The sequence below is a fragment of the Peromyscus eremicus genome, chromosome X (genome assembly GCF_949786415.1).
Source record: "Peromyscus eremicus chromosome X, PerEre_H2_v1, whole genome shotgun sequence".
NCBI lineage: Eukaryota > Metazoa > Chordata > Mammalia > Rodentia > Cricetidae > Peromyscus > Peromyscus eremicus.
Window position 1 is genome coordinate 99,180,832 of NC_081439.1, and position 21,821 is coordinate 99,202,652.

A 21,821-nucleotide genomic window follows, 5' to 3' on the forward strand; every position below is an offset into this window, starting at 1 on the left:
AAATCATATTTAGTCATGTGACTTTAGCTTAACATTGAATTTAACTTGGGTGTTAGGCTTCTATGTGTACAAAGAGGAACAACCATGTAACCCTAGCACTGGGAAACTGAGGCAAGAAAAGTTAAAGGCCTGCCTGAACTGCATAGAAGGAGGGAAATAGAAAAGAAACAAGTTGAAAAATAGTGAGCTGAACTATATTGTGACTTGTCAAATTCTGCCTCTGAGTCAGCTTTCTAAACTAAAGACTATAACAATGTTATTAAGAAATGTTACTACTGGAGGCACTGGGGTTACCAAATGTTAAGGAAGTTTAGGGGGTTTATGACAGGAGTATTTGGCTTCTGTTTTCCTAAATATTTTTATTCTTTGGGAATTTCATACATGCCATGTGTTTTGATCATATGCACACACACACACCCCACTTTACCCATAACTCCTATCAGACTAACTCCTATCCCTTCCCCAAAATATGCCCTCTTTTCTTCAAAAACAAGTTCAACTTATGCTACCCATAGGCAAGGGGCCATTAACTAGAATGTGGTCGACCTACCAAGGGACATGAGACCGACCAAGGGACATGAGTTGCTTGGTTTTTGATTCAGAGCAAGCATCCATACAGTCCTTAATGTTTCAGAAAGAGCTTGTGAAACCCAACAAGGAACATTACAGCTCTAAAGTGCACAGAGTTAAAGGTACAGTCTATTTTCATTATATAATACTTTGAAGCAGTTTGCTATTTTATGTACAAATACAGTTAACTCTTGAATGATCAAAGACAAATTATGGGCCTAAGCTCCTTGGACTAGACTCCCCATTCCACATCCATTTCTTTTTGGACATCTATAAACTTTAAGTTTCACACACAACTGAGGGAATAGGATGAAATGGAATTCTCTAGAATCAATTTTGCTACCATTGAACAGCACTGATAAAACATACTATGCCAAACATGGTGGCATACACATGTATTCCCAGCACTTGGGAAACTGAGGCAGGAGGATCAGGATTTCAAAGCCAGCCTGAGCTACAAGTAAGATCCTGTCTTTAAAAAATGTATTGTGTGTTTATCCTTAAACAGGACATCTATATTAACCCCACCCACCATCACCACTAAGGTTCTGGGGTCATCACTTAAGAGAAGGCAGAGAGAACCTAAGAGCCAAAGGATGGGGAAGAATGCTTGGAAATGCTGTCTTCTGGACATGCCATGGCCATCACTCCCCCATGCACTCAAGCAGCTCTGCTTACCTGCGCAAGGTCAAGCCAGTCAAAATCCCAGTATAGATGGTAGAGGTGATCTCCAGGCCCCACCCTATACTGAGGAGCTATTAGCAGTGGATAGTTGCTTGGGAAGGGGGAATCATTCTTTGAGGGTGTGGTCACTGGTAGGTCTCCCACAGTCCAGTGGGTGGCCCATGCACATATGCACAGCACTATCTAGACTTAGTGAGTTCTCAAAAAGCAAAAAGACATTAAATTGGAAGGGAGTGAATTAGGGAGGAAAATGAGGGGAGATGGAGAGAAGTGGGGGGCCAGACTAGAACATATTTCATTATATACCTGTATGAAATTCTCAAAAATAATTTTAGATGTACCTAGAGGAGGATAAGTTTGAGTCTAAATATGATTTCAGTTTATCCAAAATGAAAAAGAAACTGTTTTTTTGTTCTATCAACTCTGAGTCAGTTCCTGTCATAAAGGAGAGGTAGAATTAAAATATTGAAATGGGTTGGAAATGTTATGGGTGTGCATTGATCTAACCAGTCAATAGTCACTATTGACAATTTTATTTTTTAATATATGAAAATTTAATATGCATTTCTCTAACAATGCAAATAAGCAAATAGAGCGACATTAGTGCAACATATACTACAGATAGAAACTTCTCCCCAAAGTGGAATCAATCACCATTTATTTTAAAATCAACACATTAAACAGTTTTGCAACAAAAACACATTGATTTGGTTGTGTTTTCAAATTACCTAGGTTACATGGCTTTCTACCTGAGAAATTCAAACAAATGAACAAAGTACATTTACAGGCTTTTCCTTTACAGGATTAGCAGCACATACAAGGAAAGCATACAAAGACCCCTATTTAACTAAAAACAACTCCGGCCCTTGTTTGATAAGACAAAAAGAAGATACGAGAAAATACTTTTCACAACTTAACAACAATATCCAGAAGAAAAGTAGTCGTAACAGTTTGTCCCATTACATTCTTTCCTAAGCCGCTGAATGACAAGCACAAAGGTAGCGATTACGTTTCTTGTGTAAGGCCTACACCGAAAAGAGGTGGACACCAATCTACAATGCATTACCACAGACGGATACGAAACTCCGGGGTTCAGCAAAAGTGGCCCCAGGAGAGCATTCAGCAAACAAATCGAACAGGACAAAAGTGCTGCATCTATTACAGAAAAAACTCTGCACATGCTGCTGAACTCTGCAATTTTATTTTTATTTTTTTACTGAGCAAAAATGCCTAAAATCTCTCAAGAAAAATTATCAAATGAGGGAAGTTGAGTGGGTTTTGTTTGTTTGTTTGTTTGAAAACAGTCAGCTGTTTTCTATTACAGACCCATAATGTATTTCGTTTCAATGGAATAAAATGGTGGGGGGGTTGGCAGATTTTTATTGGAGGAGAATAATATGTTGCCAGAAAACTGTCTGACAAAATATGAGCTGTAATTTCGAAGGCTACTTTGGGCAACAGTACTTTGAACATGAATAGTCATGAAGTCATTGCTAGTCCTCAAAAACAAAACAAAAAAAGGCACTCTCAACCCGTGAGCAATCTTTTGGATTGGACAAGTCAAACCTAGTTTTAACAGTGAAACCAACCACTGGCTTGAAAGTGGGATTCAACATGAGAGGCAGCACAATATTCATTTGTTTTTATATTAGTGATACATGTGGATCTGTAACACTCCTTTCTGGACTTTGAAGTGGTTGAACATACCTCTCTTCAAATAGGAATATGCAGATCAATGAAACAACCTGCGGCTTTTACTTCAGGTACATCATAAGATTCTGTAACCGTTTCAGACACAAGGCTGCTCAAGAGGCAGTTTATGGGCACACAATGTGACACACGATGGTAAGCAACCCCACTGACTGGCATCCTGCCTGCCTCCACTAGCTGATGCGTTCCTGCAGAATGTCAAATGGAGACTGAAAGGAAATTGCTGCCCTTCACTGCGTCTGTGGATTCCAAACAACTATTCCTGTTGCAGGCAGTCTCTAATTGCACTAATCACCAATTGCCAGGTCAGGTATAGCTTTGCTGGGAAAATGAAGGTCAACTAACTGCCCTGAGGTCCTGAATCCAATGTAAGGCAGAAAGAGTCGGCCAAGCTTTCTACAGAACGTGCACTGCACTAAGGGTAAGTCTTCAGGAATCTACAAATATCTCAATTTAAAAACGTATTTAAGAAGTCCAAAATGAGTCAGCAAAAAGATAAATTGCTTATTTAACATTGTTTACAAATTCTGCACACATACAATTTTTCCACAGCTAGAAAACTATGGACTTTTCTTTTAATTCTTCCTAACTCCGTGGCATTGTTAAGGACAGAGGAGGCACTTGCTACTGTTTTATAAAAGTCAGTTTGGGGGATATTCAGTGACTTTTTACAAACTGATGTCACCCAACCCTGAGTGAAAGGATTACATAGCCTGAAATAGAATACTGTCAAAACTTTTCTTCCCAAGTGCCATTATTGATGCTCCAGGATTTTTTGATATTTCCTTTTGCAAATCCCCCTGATTTTATAAATTCTATCCTGGTGCTTTATTTTTGTATGGAAAGATATGGGGTTCATAAAACAAACAAGAAAAATTCTAATGGTCCCATCTATTTACCCATCAAAGGGCAATCGGCCCTTTTAGATTCTTCCTCTTCGAGTACTGTGAATATATTCATTTCCTTCAGGTGGGTATTCATGAAATTCTAAAGCCATGAAATCTATCATAGGTTCTAGCCTCTGGATCTCTCCTTTATCTAGAATTGTTATGAAGTAAAATTCAGGAAAGTTTGTTACCATACATAGTGCTTCTGACCAAATCTACGAACACATCAAAAGATGCCCATTTGTCCACCATTGTCCTCTTTGAAAACAGATGATGCATGATGTTATGACAGCAAAAGAGCCACTGAAGGTTAGTCAGCCTTCTTAATGCTAGTCTGCTCCTTTACTGGTACCAAATTAAAGCTTGAAATAAAATCTGTCCTCCGATCATGAAGTTTTGCAATTACATTGTTTCACCAAGCTTCAGAACCTGCAGGTTTTCTATTTCCAAAGCTTGCTGGCATACCTGCCATCATTTTGATCCACACTTGAAACTTTGGCAAGAGGAACAAGCTTTTGCACTTGACCCTCTTCTAGTTCTTAGTCTGTGGTTGCTAACAACATAGCTATATTTGGTTTGAAGTTTTTCTTTTCGCCAGTTGTTTCTTGTAAATAAGGGTGTTCCTGATCAAAGTGGCCATCAGAACATTTTAAAATAAAAAGAGTCAGAGTAGCTGTCTCCCAAGTAGCTTCCATACTCAATGTGCTCCTGGTTGTCATCATGACTAACATAATAATTACCAGAATCAAGCATGTAATCTTCAGAACTTTCATATCTTTTAAACCTTCTGACATCCTGGTTATATTCTGACTTCCAAGGATTCTGCCTTTTTCTGGAGAAGTATCCCAAATAGAAAGCTCTAGCACGTTTTGGTGGCATTAATGGCATATGAAAGGGTCTGTATTTCACATTCTGGCCAAACGCACCACTGGTGACCCTCCTCCTCTTTCTTGCGATGCTCTCTAATTCATCACTGGAACTCGATTCATGGTAGTAGCCTTCGTCAAACATGGATTTGGGAGCTATTTTTTCTCTGGGTTTGCTTGTGTTCTTGTCAACTCGAACGGAATCACATTCATCCTCAAGCCATGAATATCTCAGTTCATACTTGGACCTTTTACCTGGAGCCCTACCTTTGCGTTTAGAGGATTTTTCCTCACTCTCGTGCTTGCACTCTGAATACAAGGTCTGCTGACTTGGCCTAGATTTCTGCTTGCAATTCATGATTTTGTCAGTACCAAGAGGTACAGCCACAGACCTTTCTTCCTCCTCTTCGTTTATGCTAAGAGTTTCACTGAAGCACTCAGAATCACTGCTAATCTCCTCCAAGAAGTCTGCCAATGGCAAACCCACGTCTACTGACCTTAACGACGAGGGAACTGGACTTTTTCTTGTGTGTTGAGAATCTTTGACTCTGTGGTTGTGAATCTTTTCCACAGGATAGCTTTCTCCATCAGTTGGGGACAGGTGATCTTCAGTTTCACTTGCTATGTCCTTGCAATGGTTTTTTAATTTCTTAGTAAATTCTTTGGCATAATTGACCTGCCCTGTCTTTTCTGACTTGTTCTCAGGATCCTTCATATACACCTTTGGCCAGTGCTGCTCTTGATCCTGTTCTTTCCCTTCCAGGCTCTCCACTTCACTCAGACTAGTTGAGTGGCACCTCTGCTTTCTCAAGTTAATCTGAAACCCATCCCCCTTGGCGTAGACATCTCTCTGCCACTGACATGTGCTTGTTAGGTGACTTGCTTCGAAGCAGAATCGGGCATATTCTGGAGTCTGATAATAGTTTAAGAGATAGTCAATAAATTCATCTGTTTCATAGATCTTCTGTTTCCTGCCATGGTTTATCCCAACTTGTCTAGAAGAATGTGATTCATTAGAACTTCTGTGGTCTTCTTTTTCAAGGGATTCGTCAGGATTCATTGTACTCTGCAAGGGATTCTGGTCAGAGAACGAACTGTGATCACACCCACCAGTCAGCACTTTCTCAGTTTCCTCTTTTCTGGTTGAGTATTTTATTTGTTTCATCCCGGGGCTGTGTGAAGATTTCTGTAACTGGGCCTTAGTTCTTTTCTTTGCTTTTTGTTTTTGTTTCCTGTTAGACTTGGGAACCTGATAACTTGGCCTTTCTTCCTGATCCAGAAGATGTACAGTGTTTAATTCTTCTTCCTCTGGAGCTTTCAATGCAGTCCCCGGGGTGTGAGGCGCTTCAGGCTTCATAACATCAACCTCCTGTGGGTTACACTGTGTGGATCCCTTGAAAGAAAAAAGATTCAATGATCTCTCATGAAAACCCAAACAGGGCCAGCAAGATGGCGCAGCAGGTAAAGGTGCCTGCTGCTAAGCCTGACGACCTGAGTTCCAACTTAGAGACCCACAGTGAGAGGGAAGAAAACTGACTTCAGTTCTCTGAAGTTGTCCTCTGACCTCCACACACATTCACACTGTGGCATGTTGCCCCTCTCCACTCACACACAAAATAAATAAATGTAAACAAAATTCAACACAAAGAGATTGAAATTGTCCAAGAACTGAGCCGGTGTTGCTCTAAAGAAACCCAGACTAGGTCCAAATTCGGAATAATACCAATACTAAATTAAATGTCTAGATCTAATATGAGTTGTTTTTACTAAATCTGTGACCATTCTTATGGCATGGCATTTAAAGTACCTTGCTCTTTTTAACCCAGACTCAGAAGGACAAACATGGTATGTACTCACTCATACTAGATGTAAAGTAAAGGATAACCAGCCTACAACCCACAGCTCCAGAGAAGCTAGCTAACAAGGAGGACCATAAGAGGGATGAATCAATAACCCTGGGAAGGGGAAATAGATGAGATCTCCATGAGTAAACTGGGAGTGGGGAGAGTAATGGATGGCGAAGAATGGGGGATGAGACCATAAGGAAATGGGAGGTTGGAGCTGGAACAGGGACAGAGTGGGAAAGCAAGGAAAGAGATACCATGATAAATGAAGACATCATGGGAATAGGAAGAAACAGGGTGCTAGGGAAGTTCCCAGGAATCCACAAGGATGACCCCACCTTAGACTACTAGCAATAGTGAAGAGGTGCCTGAACTAGCCTACTCTGATAATCAGATTAGTGAATACCCTAACTGTCATCATAGAGCCTTCATTCCGTTACTGATGGAAGCAGATACAGAGATCCATGGCCGAGCTCCAGGAGTCCAATTGATGAGAGAGAGGAAGGATTCTATAAGCAAGGGACATCAAGATCATGATGGGAAAACATACAGAAACGACCAGCCACACTAGTGGAAAAGCATGAATTGTGGACCAATAGCTGTGGAGTCCCCATGGGACTGGACTGGGCCCTTTGGATATGCAAGACAGTTGTTTAGATTGAACTGTTTGGGGGGCCCCCAGGCAGGGGGATCGGGATCTCTCCTTGGTGCATGAGCGAGCTTTTTGGAGCCCAGTGCCTATGGTGGGACACCTTGTGCAGCCTTGGTGCAGCGGGGAGGGGCTTGGACCTGCCTCAACTGAATGTGCCAGGCTCTGCTGACTCCCCATGGGAGACCTTGACTTGGAGGAGGTGGGTTGCGGGTGAAGGCTGGGGGACAGGAAGAGGGAGGAGGGGGGCAGATCTGTGGTTGGTATGTAAAATGAATAGAAAACTTCTTAATACTAAAAAACTGACAAGCATACTGTTTTAGGTTTTACAATAGGTGCTAGAGAAACCAAGAGGAATAAGGAATGCTCTGTAGCCCTCACAGGAAACCCTAGCACAAGAAAAGACACATGGGTGAAATGTGTCCAGCAAGATCCACTGAAACAATAAACTGCCCCTCCGTTTCGTATTTCCTTCTTTTTTCTATGGATTGCAAGTTGAGGATGTCTCAGAGTTGAGCCACCTGGTCTGCCTCATTAAGATGGAAGATAGGGGACCAGAGATGCAGTTTAGTAGTATAACACTTGCACCTTACAAAGTCAGAAAAGAAAAGCAAAACACCAAGTAGAAAATATAGCTGTGCCCACAGATTTGCCTGTGGTCAAGTCTGATGCAATGTGTTCTGCAGAGCTGAGGAGTGGGGGAACAATGGCCTGCATCCCCATCCCCAGGAAGGTTTGCTGTCACATGTCAGGTCACAGCACCCCCTATTAACCTGTAATCAGTGTAAGTATTAATGGGTTCTAGAATTAGGTTCTATACCCATTTAAAGAGGTGGATTCTACAAAAAGAGTTCCACTTGGATGTCATTAAGATAAACTAAAATCCAATCTAGCTGGGCTTGCTACCAATAATCCAAGTGTGAGATTATTTTTTCTGATCCTGCTTTCACTAAGTTTAGCTATCTATAGTAACAAGCAGGAGATCAACATGGCAAATAGACATAAAATTCACTTGACAGAATAGCAACAGCTGTCATCCTTCCTATTTAAAAACACTGCATATGGACTTCTAAACAAACACTTCCAAAACATCTCTGGCTTTTATTCGAAGGTATCTGTGATTCTGGCTATCTCTAGGAGCCCATAAAGGGAGGGAACTGTCTTAGATAAATGAAAATTTGTGAAGAAGGTAATCTGTGAGTTAAAAAAATCCCTTACCAGATAGTTCAGGACAAGGCTAATATGAGCCTGACAAGGCTCGAGGTTCTTCTCCCTTTTCACCCAAACCTGTTACAGATGGATGGATGAATACAGTTAATAGAAGGCCACAGATCTAACAGCCACACCATGCCCACCCTTTGATTCCCCCTGCTATTTCCCCATCATATCCATTAGGAACTCAGAAAAGAAGATGAAGTAGCTAAAGTGTTCTGAACGCCATCCTGAAGTTTAGAAGCATGAGCTGAGGGCACAATTGAGTCAGCGCTGTCTTAGAGACTGGTTCTGGAAATCCATGGCTGGGGTTATGTGGGAGCCATTGATTTAAAGGAAACCCCTATGAATGCCACAAGTCTGCCACACAGTGGAACAGTACTTAAAACCAAAGGTCGGGCCTCAGAAAGACTAGTACCTACCAAAACTGAAGAGAATAATTGGAAAACAGCCTTACTGCAATTTTCTTCAGGAGTACCCGGAGCAAACGCAGGGCCTCAACACGCCTCTGAGCCAGCAAGTACTTCCGCTCCTCCCACTCCTCTGAAGAATCCAGCTCCTGACGAGCCTCAGCCTTGGCTTTCACCTTGTCCTTTCTTTGCCGGTGTCTGTCTCTTTCCTTCAGAGCTCGCCTCCTGTCCCTGGCCTTCTTTCTCTTCTCTTGGGCTTTTCTTACTTCGTCTTTTCTTTTTCTGGACAAAAATTAAGATTCATCATTCATTCAAGCAATAATTATTAGCCATTGAGTCTCACTCCCATCCCCCCACCCTGGAGAATGAATCATTTAGGTTTCTAGAAACCTATGACTGGTAGGTAACCTTGGGACCTATAACTGCCAATTCATGGTAAAATAATAATAACCAGGGGCTAGGGAGAGAGCTCAATCAGTAATGTGATTGCCTTATATGTACAAGGACCTACTTGTACACAGAATTCTTTCTCAAAAAAACAGATGGACAGCATCAGAGGAATGACACCTGAGGTCCTCTGGCACACACACACACACACACACACACACACACACACACACACACACACCCCTGTACAAGCACATACATAAAAAAAAAAACATATACCCCCTAAAATCCATAAAACTTCAGTCAAGGGAAAAGACACAATTTTCTTGGTAAAATACAAATGTGTAAAGGATACCTTAGAAACAGGGAAGGAAGGAAGGATGGGTGGATGGAAGGAAGGAAGGAAGAAAGGAGAGGAAAGAGAGCTTTGGCCCTTTTCTGTAATGCTGTGAAGGAGAACAGGCAAGAAAATGAACAACAGATTCTATTCTGAAGGCAGAAAAAAGGGATATGGTCTGAAATCACAAAACTAGGACAGCTGAAAAGCTCAGAAAAACAAACAATGGATGAAACCAGTCCACCCAGCTCCCTGGAGTCCCAGACACAGCAAGCTCTGATAAAACAGGGAAGGCAGTCACAGCCACATGAGAAGGCTACAGTTCTCCTGAGCCTTAAATCCAGGTGGAGGATTTAGTGTGACAGTGATTCCTCCTGGAAGATAGATCTGCCATGCCCCATCCTTTGGAAGGCTACAGTCAAGTGTCATCTACCATTTGAGACTGACATGCCACGCTGAGAAGTTCAGGCAGGACAAGGCTCAGACTGGGAAGAACATAGTGGTGGGTGGGCCTCACCCTTTGTGGCAATGCAAAAAGGGGAAACCCCTAAAGTGAATGCAGATCCAATGAACATCTGGCCTTGACAGGTGTGTGCTCAACCCCTGCTTGTACAGTATGAAGATGGGAGACTTCAACTCTGATATAAGAGGACCCAGGAAGGAGCTGCTCCAAGAGGTTACCATTTTTACTCATTTAATTAATGTATACGGATGTTTTGTCTGCATGTATGTCTGTGTACCATGTGTATGCCTGGTGCCTTTCAAGGTCAGAAAAGGTGTCATATTCCCTGGGACTGGAGTTATAGACAGGTATGAGCTGCCACATGGGACCTGGGAATTAAACCTAGAACATCTGAAAAAGGAGACAGAGACAGTGCTCTAGACCACTCAGTCATCTCTCCAGTCCCTTCATTTAAAAAAAAAAAACTAACTTTTTTTTGCTCCTTTTATATATATATATATATATATATATATATATATATATATATATATATATATATATATATTTCTTCTTGATTGTAAAAGAGCTGGGAGAATAGAAGAAAAGCTTTTCCAGCTATGTATCTGAAGGAGTTAATATGTAGAATATATAAAGAACTTTTAAAATTAGCCATCAAAAATCAAATTATCCAATTAATAAGTGAACAAATGAATTAGACAGTTCCCAAAAGGAGAACAAATAGAAAATAGCTATATGAAACAATGTCTAATAGCCATCATCATTCAAATCAGAAATATACTAAGAGTCAGATAAACAGCTCAACAGTTAAGAGTACTGGCTGCTCTTGCAGAGGATCCAGGTTCAGTTCCTCATACCCATATGGCAGCTCACAAGGGTCTGTAATTGCAGCTCAAGAAAACCTGACATCCTTTATGGTCTCTACAGGTACTAGGCACACACATAGTACATATAAATACATGTAGTCAAATAAAAAAATTAAAATGCATCTTAAAACTACACTAAGATTCCGTTTTACCTCTGTCAGAATAGATGTTATAAAGAAAACAAATAAATGCTAGAGAGGATACAGAGACGAAAAGGAACCCTATAAATTCAGTTAGACCCTCATGAAAATGTAGGAAGAAATGAAGAGCAATTACCTGCATCAGGATTTAGCCAAAGGACAAAGGATTATTTGTCTAAATAGGATGTGTGGCTTGGAATTTGAGAAAGAATAGTATCTTGCTGGGTGGTGGTGGCACACGCCTTTAATCCCAGCATTTGGGAGGCAGAGCCAGGCAGATCTCTGTGAGTTTGAAGACAGCCTGGTCTATAGAGAGAGATACAGGACAGGCACCAGAAAAAAAAAACCTACACAGAGAAACCCTGTCTCAAAAACAAAACAAAAACAAACAAACAAAAAGAATAGTATCTTGAAGTGGCTGAAGCTCTTGCCAAATTTCCTGGATGTGACCAGCCAAAAACATGAGGGACATGTAGAATGGTTGTTGGGATTCCGACCTCACTCCTGCACATGCGCAGTTCAGGGTCCTGTATCTTACGTCATCAGCGGGCGCCGGCAACTATGTATGTGAAGCATGGTCATGCAACCTTTGCTCTCTCTCTCTGCTCTACTCTCTCCCCTGCCCCACCATCTTTCTCTCTTCCCAGGCCTGGCTTTCCTCTTTCTCCTCCCTCCCCTTCCCTCCTAATAAAGCTCTAAAAACTAACACTGGGTTCTGTCATGATCGTGACCTTTCCATGTGGTTACCAGCGCCACCATCAGTGCTGTTTATTATCCATTCATTGGTGTTGTGACTCGGATAGGAAATTCCGCTCACTCAGTGTCCAGGGCTGAGCATTGTTGGAAACCTATACCGAGGACCTGTGACTGCCTGATCCAAATCCAGTTTTTTTTTTTCATTTTCCTAGCCTCTGGACCCACACACCATACGTGTGAGTCCCCCACCGTTTCTCGCGACTGCAGCCTGAGCTATATTCTTTGCACTAGACCTCGGCTGCATACCATGACACATTTAATCTTGGCGAAGTATTAGATGTTGTCTGGGCCTGTGGGGGGTCCTCCGGTACTTACGCCCCAGCCCTTGCCCTTCTCATGATGATGATTGGGTAATATGTGCTGTTAATGCCAGTCCACAGACTGCCTATTCTCAAGGACGCTTGAAATAGGAGCCTGGGATCCCATTCGTTAATTTAATTTTTTATTTTTCTCTCTCAGCGCTACAGCCATGGGACAGGGGCTTCCTTCTCGTGGTTCCATTCCTCCTCTAACAAATGCCTTAAATATCCCCAGATACCAGTAAATTTGGCTGTTTCAACCCCAATATTTCACGGGAATTATCTAACTTCTGCCAGCGAATGGGCAAATGAAAAGAGTTACCTTATCCTCAAGCTTTCTACTGGAGCTCTGAACCCTTCTACTTCTCCATTTCTGATCCTTTCTCCGCCGTGTGCAACCACTACTGTCTATCCGACTTCCGCTCTCCACTCTCCAGTATTGGTTGGACTGCTCCTGCCCAACCCTGTCTCTCATCCTAACTCACCTTAACTCCACCCACTCATTCTCAAGCTGCCCTGAGAAGCACAGACGGGTGGGTCTGAAAGCAGGCTAGGATCCATGTAAGTTTATGATCAAAACACACATGGGGATCACAGTAATAAGGATGGCTCTATAGCCAGAGATCAGTTTATAGTCTGCCTCATGGCGGGTCTTTCTAAAGCTGTCCTCAAGCCAGCCGACATCAAGGAAAAAAAAAACATTCAAGACATGGAGTAAAATCCATCTCTTGTCTCCCAGAGCTCCCCAGCATAGGGCTAAAACTTAAGCATCTGGAGAGCAAAGCTCCTGACTCCACAGGCAGAAGTTTCAGCTGTGGCATTTAATGTGTACCAGGGGAGAGAGAGAAAAAAACCCAAAAACAGAATTGCCAAGTGCTGGCACATGCAGGCTCCCAAAAGCCTCTGGGTCCCTGTTTTTTTTTTTGGGGGGGGGGGTAGTGCGTGCCCTGCCAGGCCATTAGTTGAGCCTTGTTCAGAGTGCCACCTAGAAAGACAACTGGTCAGCTGACTTCACCCAGGCACCAAGGGGCAGGGGGACAGACAAAGACCTTCAGCAGACCTAGGCTTAGCCACAGGCTTGTTTGCAGGGAACCCAGAATGCAGCATGGAAGCGATCCGTTTCCTTCCTTCTGTACACCAGAGACACTAACCTGGTCCTGGGAGTTTTGGGGTCTCACCTCTCCTTGTTTCCCTATTGTTGGGGTAGGGAGGACAGCCTTACCACCATCCCCAGACTTAATTGCACTTTCAGACTTACTTAATGGGAAAATATTTTCCAGCTAAGGTAGGAGCTTTCATTTCATTGCTCCCTCCATGTGTCTCACTCCAGACCTGTCAGAAGTGCTTCTCTTCCTCATGCACACAGACAGGGCTGTACTGGGTAGCCATTCCAGCTTTGACCTGGAAGTGCCACCCACCACTGAGGCTTCGGTAACTGTCACGCCTACAAGGCGGGGCTAAGGGAGGACCCTGAAGACCCTATCCGGATGTGCCGGCTCTCTTGGTTCCTGGACCCCGGATGCTGGAGGGAGACTGAGCAGAGTTCTCCAGAGAACACCGCTGGACTGCGTTACACCTTTCCCAGACCCTGTTACCTATCCCTTTACTTGTAAGTTACCCCACAAAATAAACCTCCATTTTAACTACGTGGAGTTTCCTTAATATTTAAACCAATACAGGGCCTTGATCTCTGCCTTGTCCCTAATTCCAAAAAATGAGTTCTCACCCCACAAACTTTTCTCTTCCCAGTTCCCTCTTCTAATTAACTGCTCAGCTAATGGTCACAGAATTACCACAAAACTGGAGTCCAAAGATCATCATCAAGTAAGAAACTGTAACAGCTAAAAGGTATTTGCACTCCCAGACCCAAAAGTATCTGGGTTCTACAAAAACAGATTTTTTTTTTAAATTTTTATTTTGCAATACAATTAAGTTCTACATACAGGCACATATTCCCTTGTTCTCCCCCCTCCCGCCCCCCTCACCTTCCCCCCAGCCTGCCCCCCATTCCAATCTCCTCCAGGGCAAAGCCTTCCCCACAGACTGAGATCAACCTGGTGGACTCAGTCCAGGTAGGTCCAGTCCCCTCCTCCCAGGCCGAGCCAAGCGACCCTGCATAGGCCCCAGGTTTCAAACAGCCAACTCATGCAATGAGCACAGGACCCGGTGCCACTGCCTGGATGCCTCCCAAACAGATCAGGCCAATCAACACTCTCACCCACTCAGAGAGCCTGATCCAGTTGGTGACCCCTCAGCCATTGGTTCATATTTCATGTGTTTCCGTTTGTTTGGCTATTTGCAAAAACAGATTTTAATATAACCATCTATTACTATTAAATGCTTTCAACAACTGATCACCTGTGTCTCCTGGATGCTGAACTAGTAAAGGAAACAGGTGCCTTAAAATAATCTGTCTCTGATAAAGCTTAAAAACATGTCCCAATCTCTCTGTCTCTCTAATTAACACTAACCAATATAAGCAGAGTACAAACACTACAATGGTCACTAATTTTCTCATGGCTGCTTCTTAACATGTTCAAAATTTCTCCCAAGCTCCAGAAACCAGCTTAAATCCATCTGGACAGGTCAGATCTACTTCAGGCTTTTTCTGTCTCACCAGCATCCTGTCAGACTCAAAAGCAGCCAGAGTGCCAAGCCAAGAGGTATGGACAGCTCCAGGGCAGCAGAACAGCCCACCATCCCAGGACGCCTGTCTACCTCAGAAAGCCCTCTTCCCTACCCCTGCTAAGAGCCAACTGATGCCCACCAAGTCCACTGGAAGCAGGTTTTCTGGGAGAAATGACGCCCCTATTCCTATTCACTTGCTTTTTATAATAAGCAAAAAGTCTAGAATGTTGGGATTCTGCCCTCACTTCTACACATGTGCAGTTCAGGGTCTTGTGTCTTACGTCATCAGCAGGTATTGGCGACTACGTACACATGGCATGGTCATGAAACCTGCACCTTAAAAGCTGGATGCAGACCCCATTCTCTCTCTCTGCTCTGCTCCCTCCTCCACCCTACCATCTTTCTCTCTCCCCAGGCCTGGCTCTCCTCTTCCTCCTCCCCACTTTCCCTCCTAATAAAGCTCTAAAAACTAACACTGGGTTCTGTTGTGACCGTGACCTTTCCATGCAGTAACCAGCACCACCACCATCACTGTTTGTCATCCTTTCAACGGTGTCCTTAATTTTTTTAAATGGTATGATTTACATAAAATAGGAGGGGCCAGAAGGTTAAAAAATGGTTCTCAGAGCCCTATAAAGCTGGTATCTGTCCTTTCTTGGCAAATGTTTGGCAATGGTCTAACTAGGCAAATATTCAGCTAGGCTCAAGCTCCAAGATGGGTAACTAATGTTAAGACTGAAGAAACAAAATGGAAGTACCTCAAATTCACAATAAGAATTCTGGCCAACAAGAAAAAGTGATCCCAACAAGTCCATGATTCTGGGTTACTTTGATTCTTGGTCATTTTAGAAAAAGAAAGCTTTACCAGAACTAGTTTTTTTTTTTTTTATTTTAAATTGGTAGGTTAGATAATATTGGTAAAGTAATAAAATTTCTAACTGAATATGTTAGGATTATCACTACAAACTTTTGGATCTGACTATAGCCCATAAACACACAGGTGAGATGCTTGCCTATCAAGTACAAGGCCCTAGGTTCAAACCCCAGCACTGAAGTTCCTCGGTCTCTCTTAAAATCTCTTTCCCCCAGACTTCTTAATCTGGCTAGTCTCATTATCCCTTATTACTTGTTCTTGATTCTGGTTTCTTGTTTTCATCTATTTTATTGCCTGCACTTTCCAAGACTGTCTTTGATGGAGTTTTTCATTTGTGCCAAAGCCTGCCCTTACCTCCATGTTATCTATCAAATCTAGCTATTCGCCAAAATGAAGTAACCCAAAAGTCAAAAGGAAAAATCTCTTCATTGTTAAAAATCAGTCTACTTACCTTTCAGCTACTTCTTCTTCTCTCTTCTTTTCTTTTTTCCTTTCTTCCTCCAGCTCTTGTAATTTTAGCCTTTCCTGATTCCTCCTCTGTATAGCTCCTTCACTGAAATGCTGGGTTGTATCAAACATAACCTGCCCCCAAAACAGATGAAAGATTTCTTAGAAAGTCTTGTCAGTGGACTGGATGGATCCCAGATGAGAGAGAGGAAGCTAAGAGGGCACACAGCAAGTCAAAATCAAGGAATTCAAAATGCCCTTTGAATCCCAGCCACTACTGCTTATGTGCCAGGAGCTGAACAGAATTTGGAGGCACTAGGATGTTCTTTGGCAAACCTTTCAAATGGTAGATCAAATTACCATCTTAATTTTATACAATTAAACTTAACTGTATAGCAGTATTTCTCGTTAGTTTTTAATTTAATTTTTGACAATGTCATACATATTTGTACTGTATTGTGAACATAGTCATCTCTTTGCTCTCTTATTACCCTCCCACTCCAACAAACACCACTTCCTCCCCAACTAGTGCCCTGCCTACTTTCATGTCTTAAATTTTTGTGTAGGAACTTACTTTACATACGACCATGGGTAGCATCACAGGGCTGTCTAGGGACAGGTCAGAAACATATTACCTCTAATAAGCCATACAAATCAACTAGATTGATGTGTTGTTGTTTTTTAAGTCAGCAGCAATAAAAATAATGAACATGGCAAGGAATGGGGTAGGCAGAAAAGAGACAAGAAAACTAACCTAATGAGAAATCAGATTATCAAACTACATTTCATATCTTGAAATGTAATAAGTGAGATAAACAGATATGCTTATAGACTAGAACAGAGGCAGATGTTATGTTAACTCGTCAGTATATAGGAAGTCTCTAGTTTGATGCCCACCATGAATAATAAAAAAAAAATAAAGAGAAGGAGAACTAGTCATTGAAATGTACACAAGGGGACTAGAGATGTAGCCCAGTGGTAGAGTACTTGCTTGGCATTAGCAAAATCCTGGGTTGTATTCCCAGGGCTGCAAAAAATAAATAAGTAGATATGCATGAAAACAATACATTCCCAGCCATGGTTCCTTTTAACACAAGTAGCTACACACACACACACACACACACACACACACACAGAGGCACTAGAAACTGAAAGTGCAAATTCATGCCAAAGACTGGTTTAGAGAAGAATTTAGCTGCGTCTTTTCCATTGCTGAGTTGGGGCTTCAGGGTGATAATCGATGTGCCTCCTAGAGATAGCTACTAGGGTCAGCATGTGCTGATGCCTGTGCTGCTGGTGCAGTCCTGCTAGTGTACAACCAACCCGGAAATGCAGAGTTCTTGCTTGAGTACCCAAGCTGGTCCAGGGGACTGAGCTTATTGGTTCCATGGGATGTATAGATCAGGCCACAGCCCGTGTTCCCAGCGATGGTTCACAATAAATCTGCTGGAAACCTGCTGAACGCCTAAAGGCTGCTGTACTTCTGCCTAGGCCAAGTGATGCAAGGCTTCTGCTGTAGCTCCAAGCAGCTGGGTGTTGTCACAGCTAATTTTTCCAGAACAAATGTCCAGTTTATGATCATTTCTCTGATGTTGGAAGTGGGAATGCTCATAAGATGGTGATGAATACGAGGCTGGAGCCCATAGCGCAAGACTGTGACCAAATCCATAGAAGCACATATCGTGCATCCCTTCAAAGAGGACTTTTATGAGGAAATCCTCAACGTGGTCATTGTTGCCTACCTCGGCCCAGAAAAGAACTTTGGTTCTTTAGCATCACTTATTTCGGTAACTCATGAGATTGAAGAAACAACTAAAAGACTAGATTTACCAGAATATTTACTACTCAAAGACGAACATTTCTTCCAGGTTTCTAAAAACAAAATTATGAATGGCCATGGATGAAAAATGACCTTACTTCTTCATCCACTGTTTCCTAGTATTTCGCTGTTCATAAACTATGTAGTCTCATCTTGATTGTATTTTAAAAGGCAAACATTTTTCTATAGCTGTGAATTAAACAATATGATGTCGTTACTCTACTGTGCTTCAGTTGCTAAGTTCAATGCATCCTACTATACTACTAAAATATTCATTTAAAATTAAGATGTGTTTAATGTGATAAGTTGACTAAAATGAATCACTAGAAATATAGTAAGTGCATTATAATGAAAATAAGATGATGTATACAAAAAAGTATGTCAATGATTTGAGACAAGAACCAAAATTATTATGGTGAAATATGAGTGTATATGTACTTGTATAGCATACACTGCTAACCAGAGGAAGCCTGAAAAGTAAATGTATTAACAGAAGTTTGATAATTCATTCTAAGCCTAAGAAGGAAAACGCAAGACTGTAATTTTTGCTATCTTGTGCATTAATATATAATTACAAGTAAGAGGACTTATTACAGGCAAGAGGACTTTTGTGAATTTTGCTTTCCTGATTTCCCCTGTGAGGGCAGTTCACTGTACTGTCTCCGTGTCTGTGTGGTGCGTCCTCAATTCCAAGTGGCCTAGATTCCCTCTGCCTATCAGGGGTTTTTGTTTGTTTGTTAAAGACAGGTGTTTTTCTGCTCTGCAGACCTTGTTTTTGTGTTTTATAATACACCTTTTTCCTTTTCAAAACAGTAGATATTCTTTTCCTTCAATACTGTTCTTCTCTTTGGTTCATTCTAGCTTGAAAAGACTGTCAGTTTTTCCCATTAGGAATAACCTGCAACTGCACATTTAAGAAAATGCGTCTATACCCTTCTATTCCATCACAATAGGAATCGTGATTAAGTGTGTGCCTGCACTGCACTCTTATGGTTCTGCAGGACTTAAATGAGCACACAGGCCAGGTGTGGTGACACGTGCCTGAAAACACAGCATTTAGGAGACTCAAGCAGGAAGACTGCAAGCTTGAGTTTCAGGCCTGCTGGTCTCAAAACAAAAGAAATAAAATAAAATAAATGCATAAGTGAAAACAGCCATCCATTTATATGTACCTGCTTATTAACACAAGTTAGCTATTTCTCCCCTAAAAATATTAATAACCAATTAAATTCTGAAACAACTAGAAGGTTGTTTTTTTAAATACAATTATATGTTCCAGCAACCCTAAGCTATCCCAACTGTATATGCCCAATATAATTTAATGCTAGACTAGAGAGTGTTTTGTCACTTGAGATTAAAAAGTTTTAGTTAAATATCTTGAGTTTCCCCCCCTACTAACTATAACTTTTAGCCAATTGGGTTCTTTGGTTTATATAGGCAGAAATCTTGGGATATTTAGGAGCTGCATCAGATAGTTCTCTATATTCTTGTTCATTTCAGCAACAGATTTTCTGGTGGGGAGGCAGAATGGGAGGGTAGAGTTGAAGTATATAGAAGGTAATTTTAAAGATATCACATTATAAATCATTTCCGAGATGCATAAGTAAATTATAATTACTGATGGAAATAAGCACTTAAAATCTGTAGAAGAACATTAAAACTTAGAGAACAGGAATGAAGTCATGGAGAAATTTGGATGGATTTATACATATAAATACAATATAAACTTTATATATATATATATATATATATATATATGTACATGTTTGGTTTTGTACCTATGTATTTTAAATATAAAAGAAGTGAAAAAGCAATAAAATGCATTATCATAAGTTCATACACCAAAAAGTAAAACAATCCACCCAAATTTCTCCATGGAACCTAAGGCTTTGTGGATGCTAAGCAAGCACTCCACCAGCCCACTTATATCCAAAGTACCAGCTACTGCTTTCTTGGAGACTTGAAGTCCCACAGAGTCCAAGTTGCTTTTGAATTTCTGATCCCCCTGCTTCTATATCATAAGTGCTGAGATAAAAGACATATACTGCCATGTCTAGCTAAAAAAAAAAGTGTTTAATGTTATAAATCCCATATCTAAAAGAAGCCTCACTTATTAGTGGCTTTGTGTGACAAATTTAGAACTCAAACCCAGAATGGATAAAGCAGCTTTATGTTTGTTCTTAACTATGTTCTCATTTAGCATGTGATACTTTGGTTATTTTATTTTATGTGTATGAGTATTTTGCTTGCATGTATATCTGTGCACCACCTGTATACCTGGGAATCACAGAAGCCATAAGAGAGCTTCAGATCCCCTGGAACTGTATTACAGATACTTGTGAACCACCATGTGGGTGCTCAGAACCAAACCTGGGTCCTGGGTCCTCTGCAAGAGCATCCAATGCTCTTAAATGCTAAGAAGACATCTCTCCAGCTCCAGTGTTTTGATATTTTATTGGCACCTTATATTTTGTAAAATATTTTGTTTTTTTAAATAGTATATTGTTTAGGTGTTAGCTGACTGTGTACATTTTCAGTTTTTATATTGTGCTTATATATTATAAAAAATTACAGCAGTTCCATTTTGATAAGTCTAAATGTTTCCAGGCCTTGAAATAAATCTTGATGAATGCAAATAAACTAGGAAGATGACCAAAGCAATCCCAGACATCACTGAAGTGACATGTCTAGATAGACAGGCTGCTTTTGAAAGCAACGCACACAGGCCTTTAAGATTTTGGTCCAAGGGAATGAGGAGGGAGAGAACTGCTCGCCTTGTGGTTTCAGACTTCATAACTCCCTCTCACAGCAGCTTGTCAAGTATAATAAGCATATGAAATAGTCCTGTGGGAGGCATGAATAATCTTTTAATGCCCTCCCAAAGCTTGGGCAGAGACCCACGTGATACGAACCATCACTTGAAAATCCTAGCGAGTGGGCTACCTGATTTCAGAAGATTGGGTGTTCACATTAAGATGGTTTTTCTTCCTAAACATGCATGTATAAATGATAGCATGCATCTCTGCAGCACCAACTAATCCGACCCTAGTGGAATGTAAAGACACTTAATTTCGATGCTTCTTTCCAACTCGGGCTCAGGCTCACTGGAACAATGGAAACTGGAGTCTGGACCCTGCTTACCTTAATGTTACACGCCAGAGCTTTGCCATCGTCTCCTTTCAGCATCAGCTTCTTTCCTCGAAGGGATTCCATGGCTCTGATAAAGTCAGTTGACTCTTGGTATTGGATAAAGGCTTCAAATGTTTGCAAGCCGAAGTTAAAACCCCCAAAGCTCCCACCTGTCATCACTTCTCTGTAGGGGTCAAGCATGGGGATATCCACATTCTTGATCTTCCCAAAACTCTCAAAGACTACTCGAAGGATCTCTTCACAGGGCTTCTCTCCACTGGAACCTTTCGGTGCAAACCACTTACAGGGCAAGCCTTCAAAGTAGATGGAATCTGGGCTCTTACCATGGTCTTGTTCTTCAGCTCCCGCAACCACTGAGGCCTCTTTCTCTTTGGGGAAGTGTTCCCACTCTCCCTGGGCATCTGTAGCCACTACTTTTAAGTCAGTTTTCAAGCCATTTAGCTTGATGATCTTCCCATGTAGCTTCGCTTTCAGGATCTGAACCAAACTTCGGGTTTCAGCCTCACCCTCAAATCGGATGAAATCTTTTGTACTCTTGGAGAGTCGCACTGTGGTAAACTGGTCAGGGCAAATCAGACTTTTCAGTTGGTCAAGAACTTCCCAGTTAGAGAAGGGCCTCACGGGTTCTATACATTCTGGGAGCAATACGTTGATCATTAATTTTGCTATGGGCTTGAGGTAGAGGTGCTGAGCAGCACAGAGCTCTGTTGCCTCAGAGTTATCATAAACCACTGTGACTGTCATGGTGTCCTCACACCACCTTAGAGGACAAAAGAGAAAAATTTAATACAGATGGAGCAAAACACAGATTTGAACTGTGAAATGG

The 21,821-nt window shown here is 41.6% G+C and overlaps 1 protein-coding gene and 1 pseudogene across 1 annotated transcript; one reads left to right on the top strand and one right to left on the bottom strand.

The window, feature by feature from the left end:
* Positions 1-1,910: 1,910 nt before the first annotated feature.
* LOC131899770 (A-kinase anchor protein 17B) lies at positions 1,911-21,753 on the bottom strand. The gene is made up of 5 exons (XM_059251231.1): positions 20,987-21,753; positions 16,031-16,161; positions 8,880-9,114; positions 8,429-8,497; positions 1,911-6,110 (listed from the first exon to the last, which is right to left on the bottom strand). Exons 1-5 carry the CDS (start codon positions 21,737-21,739, stop codon positions 4,491-4,493), a joined length of 2,808 nt encoding a protein of 935 aa, XP_059107214.1. The 5' UTR covers positions 21,740-21,753; the 3' UTR covers positions 1,911-4,490.
* On the top strand, positions 16,614-17,930 carry LOC131899619 (riboflavin kinase-like; annotated as a pseudogene).
* Positions 21,754-21,821: the final 68 nt, after the last annotated feature.

Coding starts and splice junctions, on each gene's coding strand:
- LOC131899770 (XM_059251231.1), bottom strand. CDS start 21,739: ATGACAGTCACAGTGGTTTATGATAACTCTGAGGCAACAGAGCTCTGT. Junction 8,498..8,879: donor TACTCCTGAAGAAAATTGCA/GTAAGGCTGTTT, acceptor CATCTGTAACAG/GTTTGGGTGAAAAGGGAGAA. Junction 6,111..8,428: donor GCCTTGTCCTGAACTATCTG/GTAAGGGATTTT, acceptor TTTTCTTTCAAG/GGATCCACACAGTGTAACCC.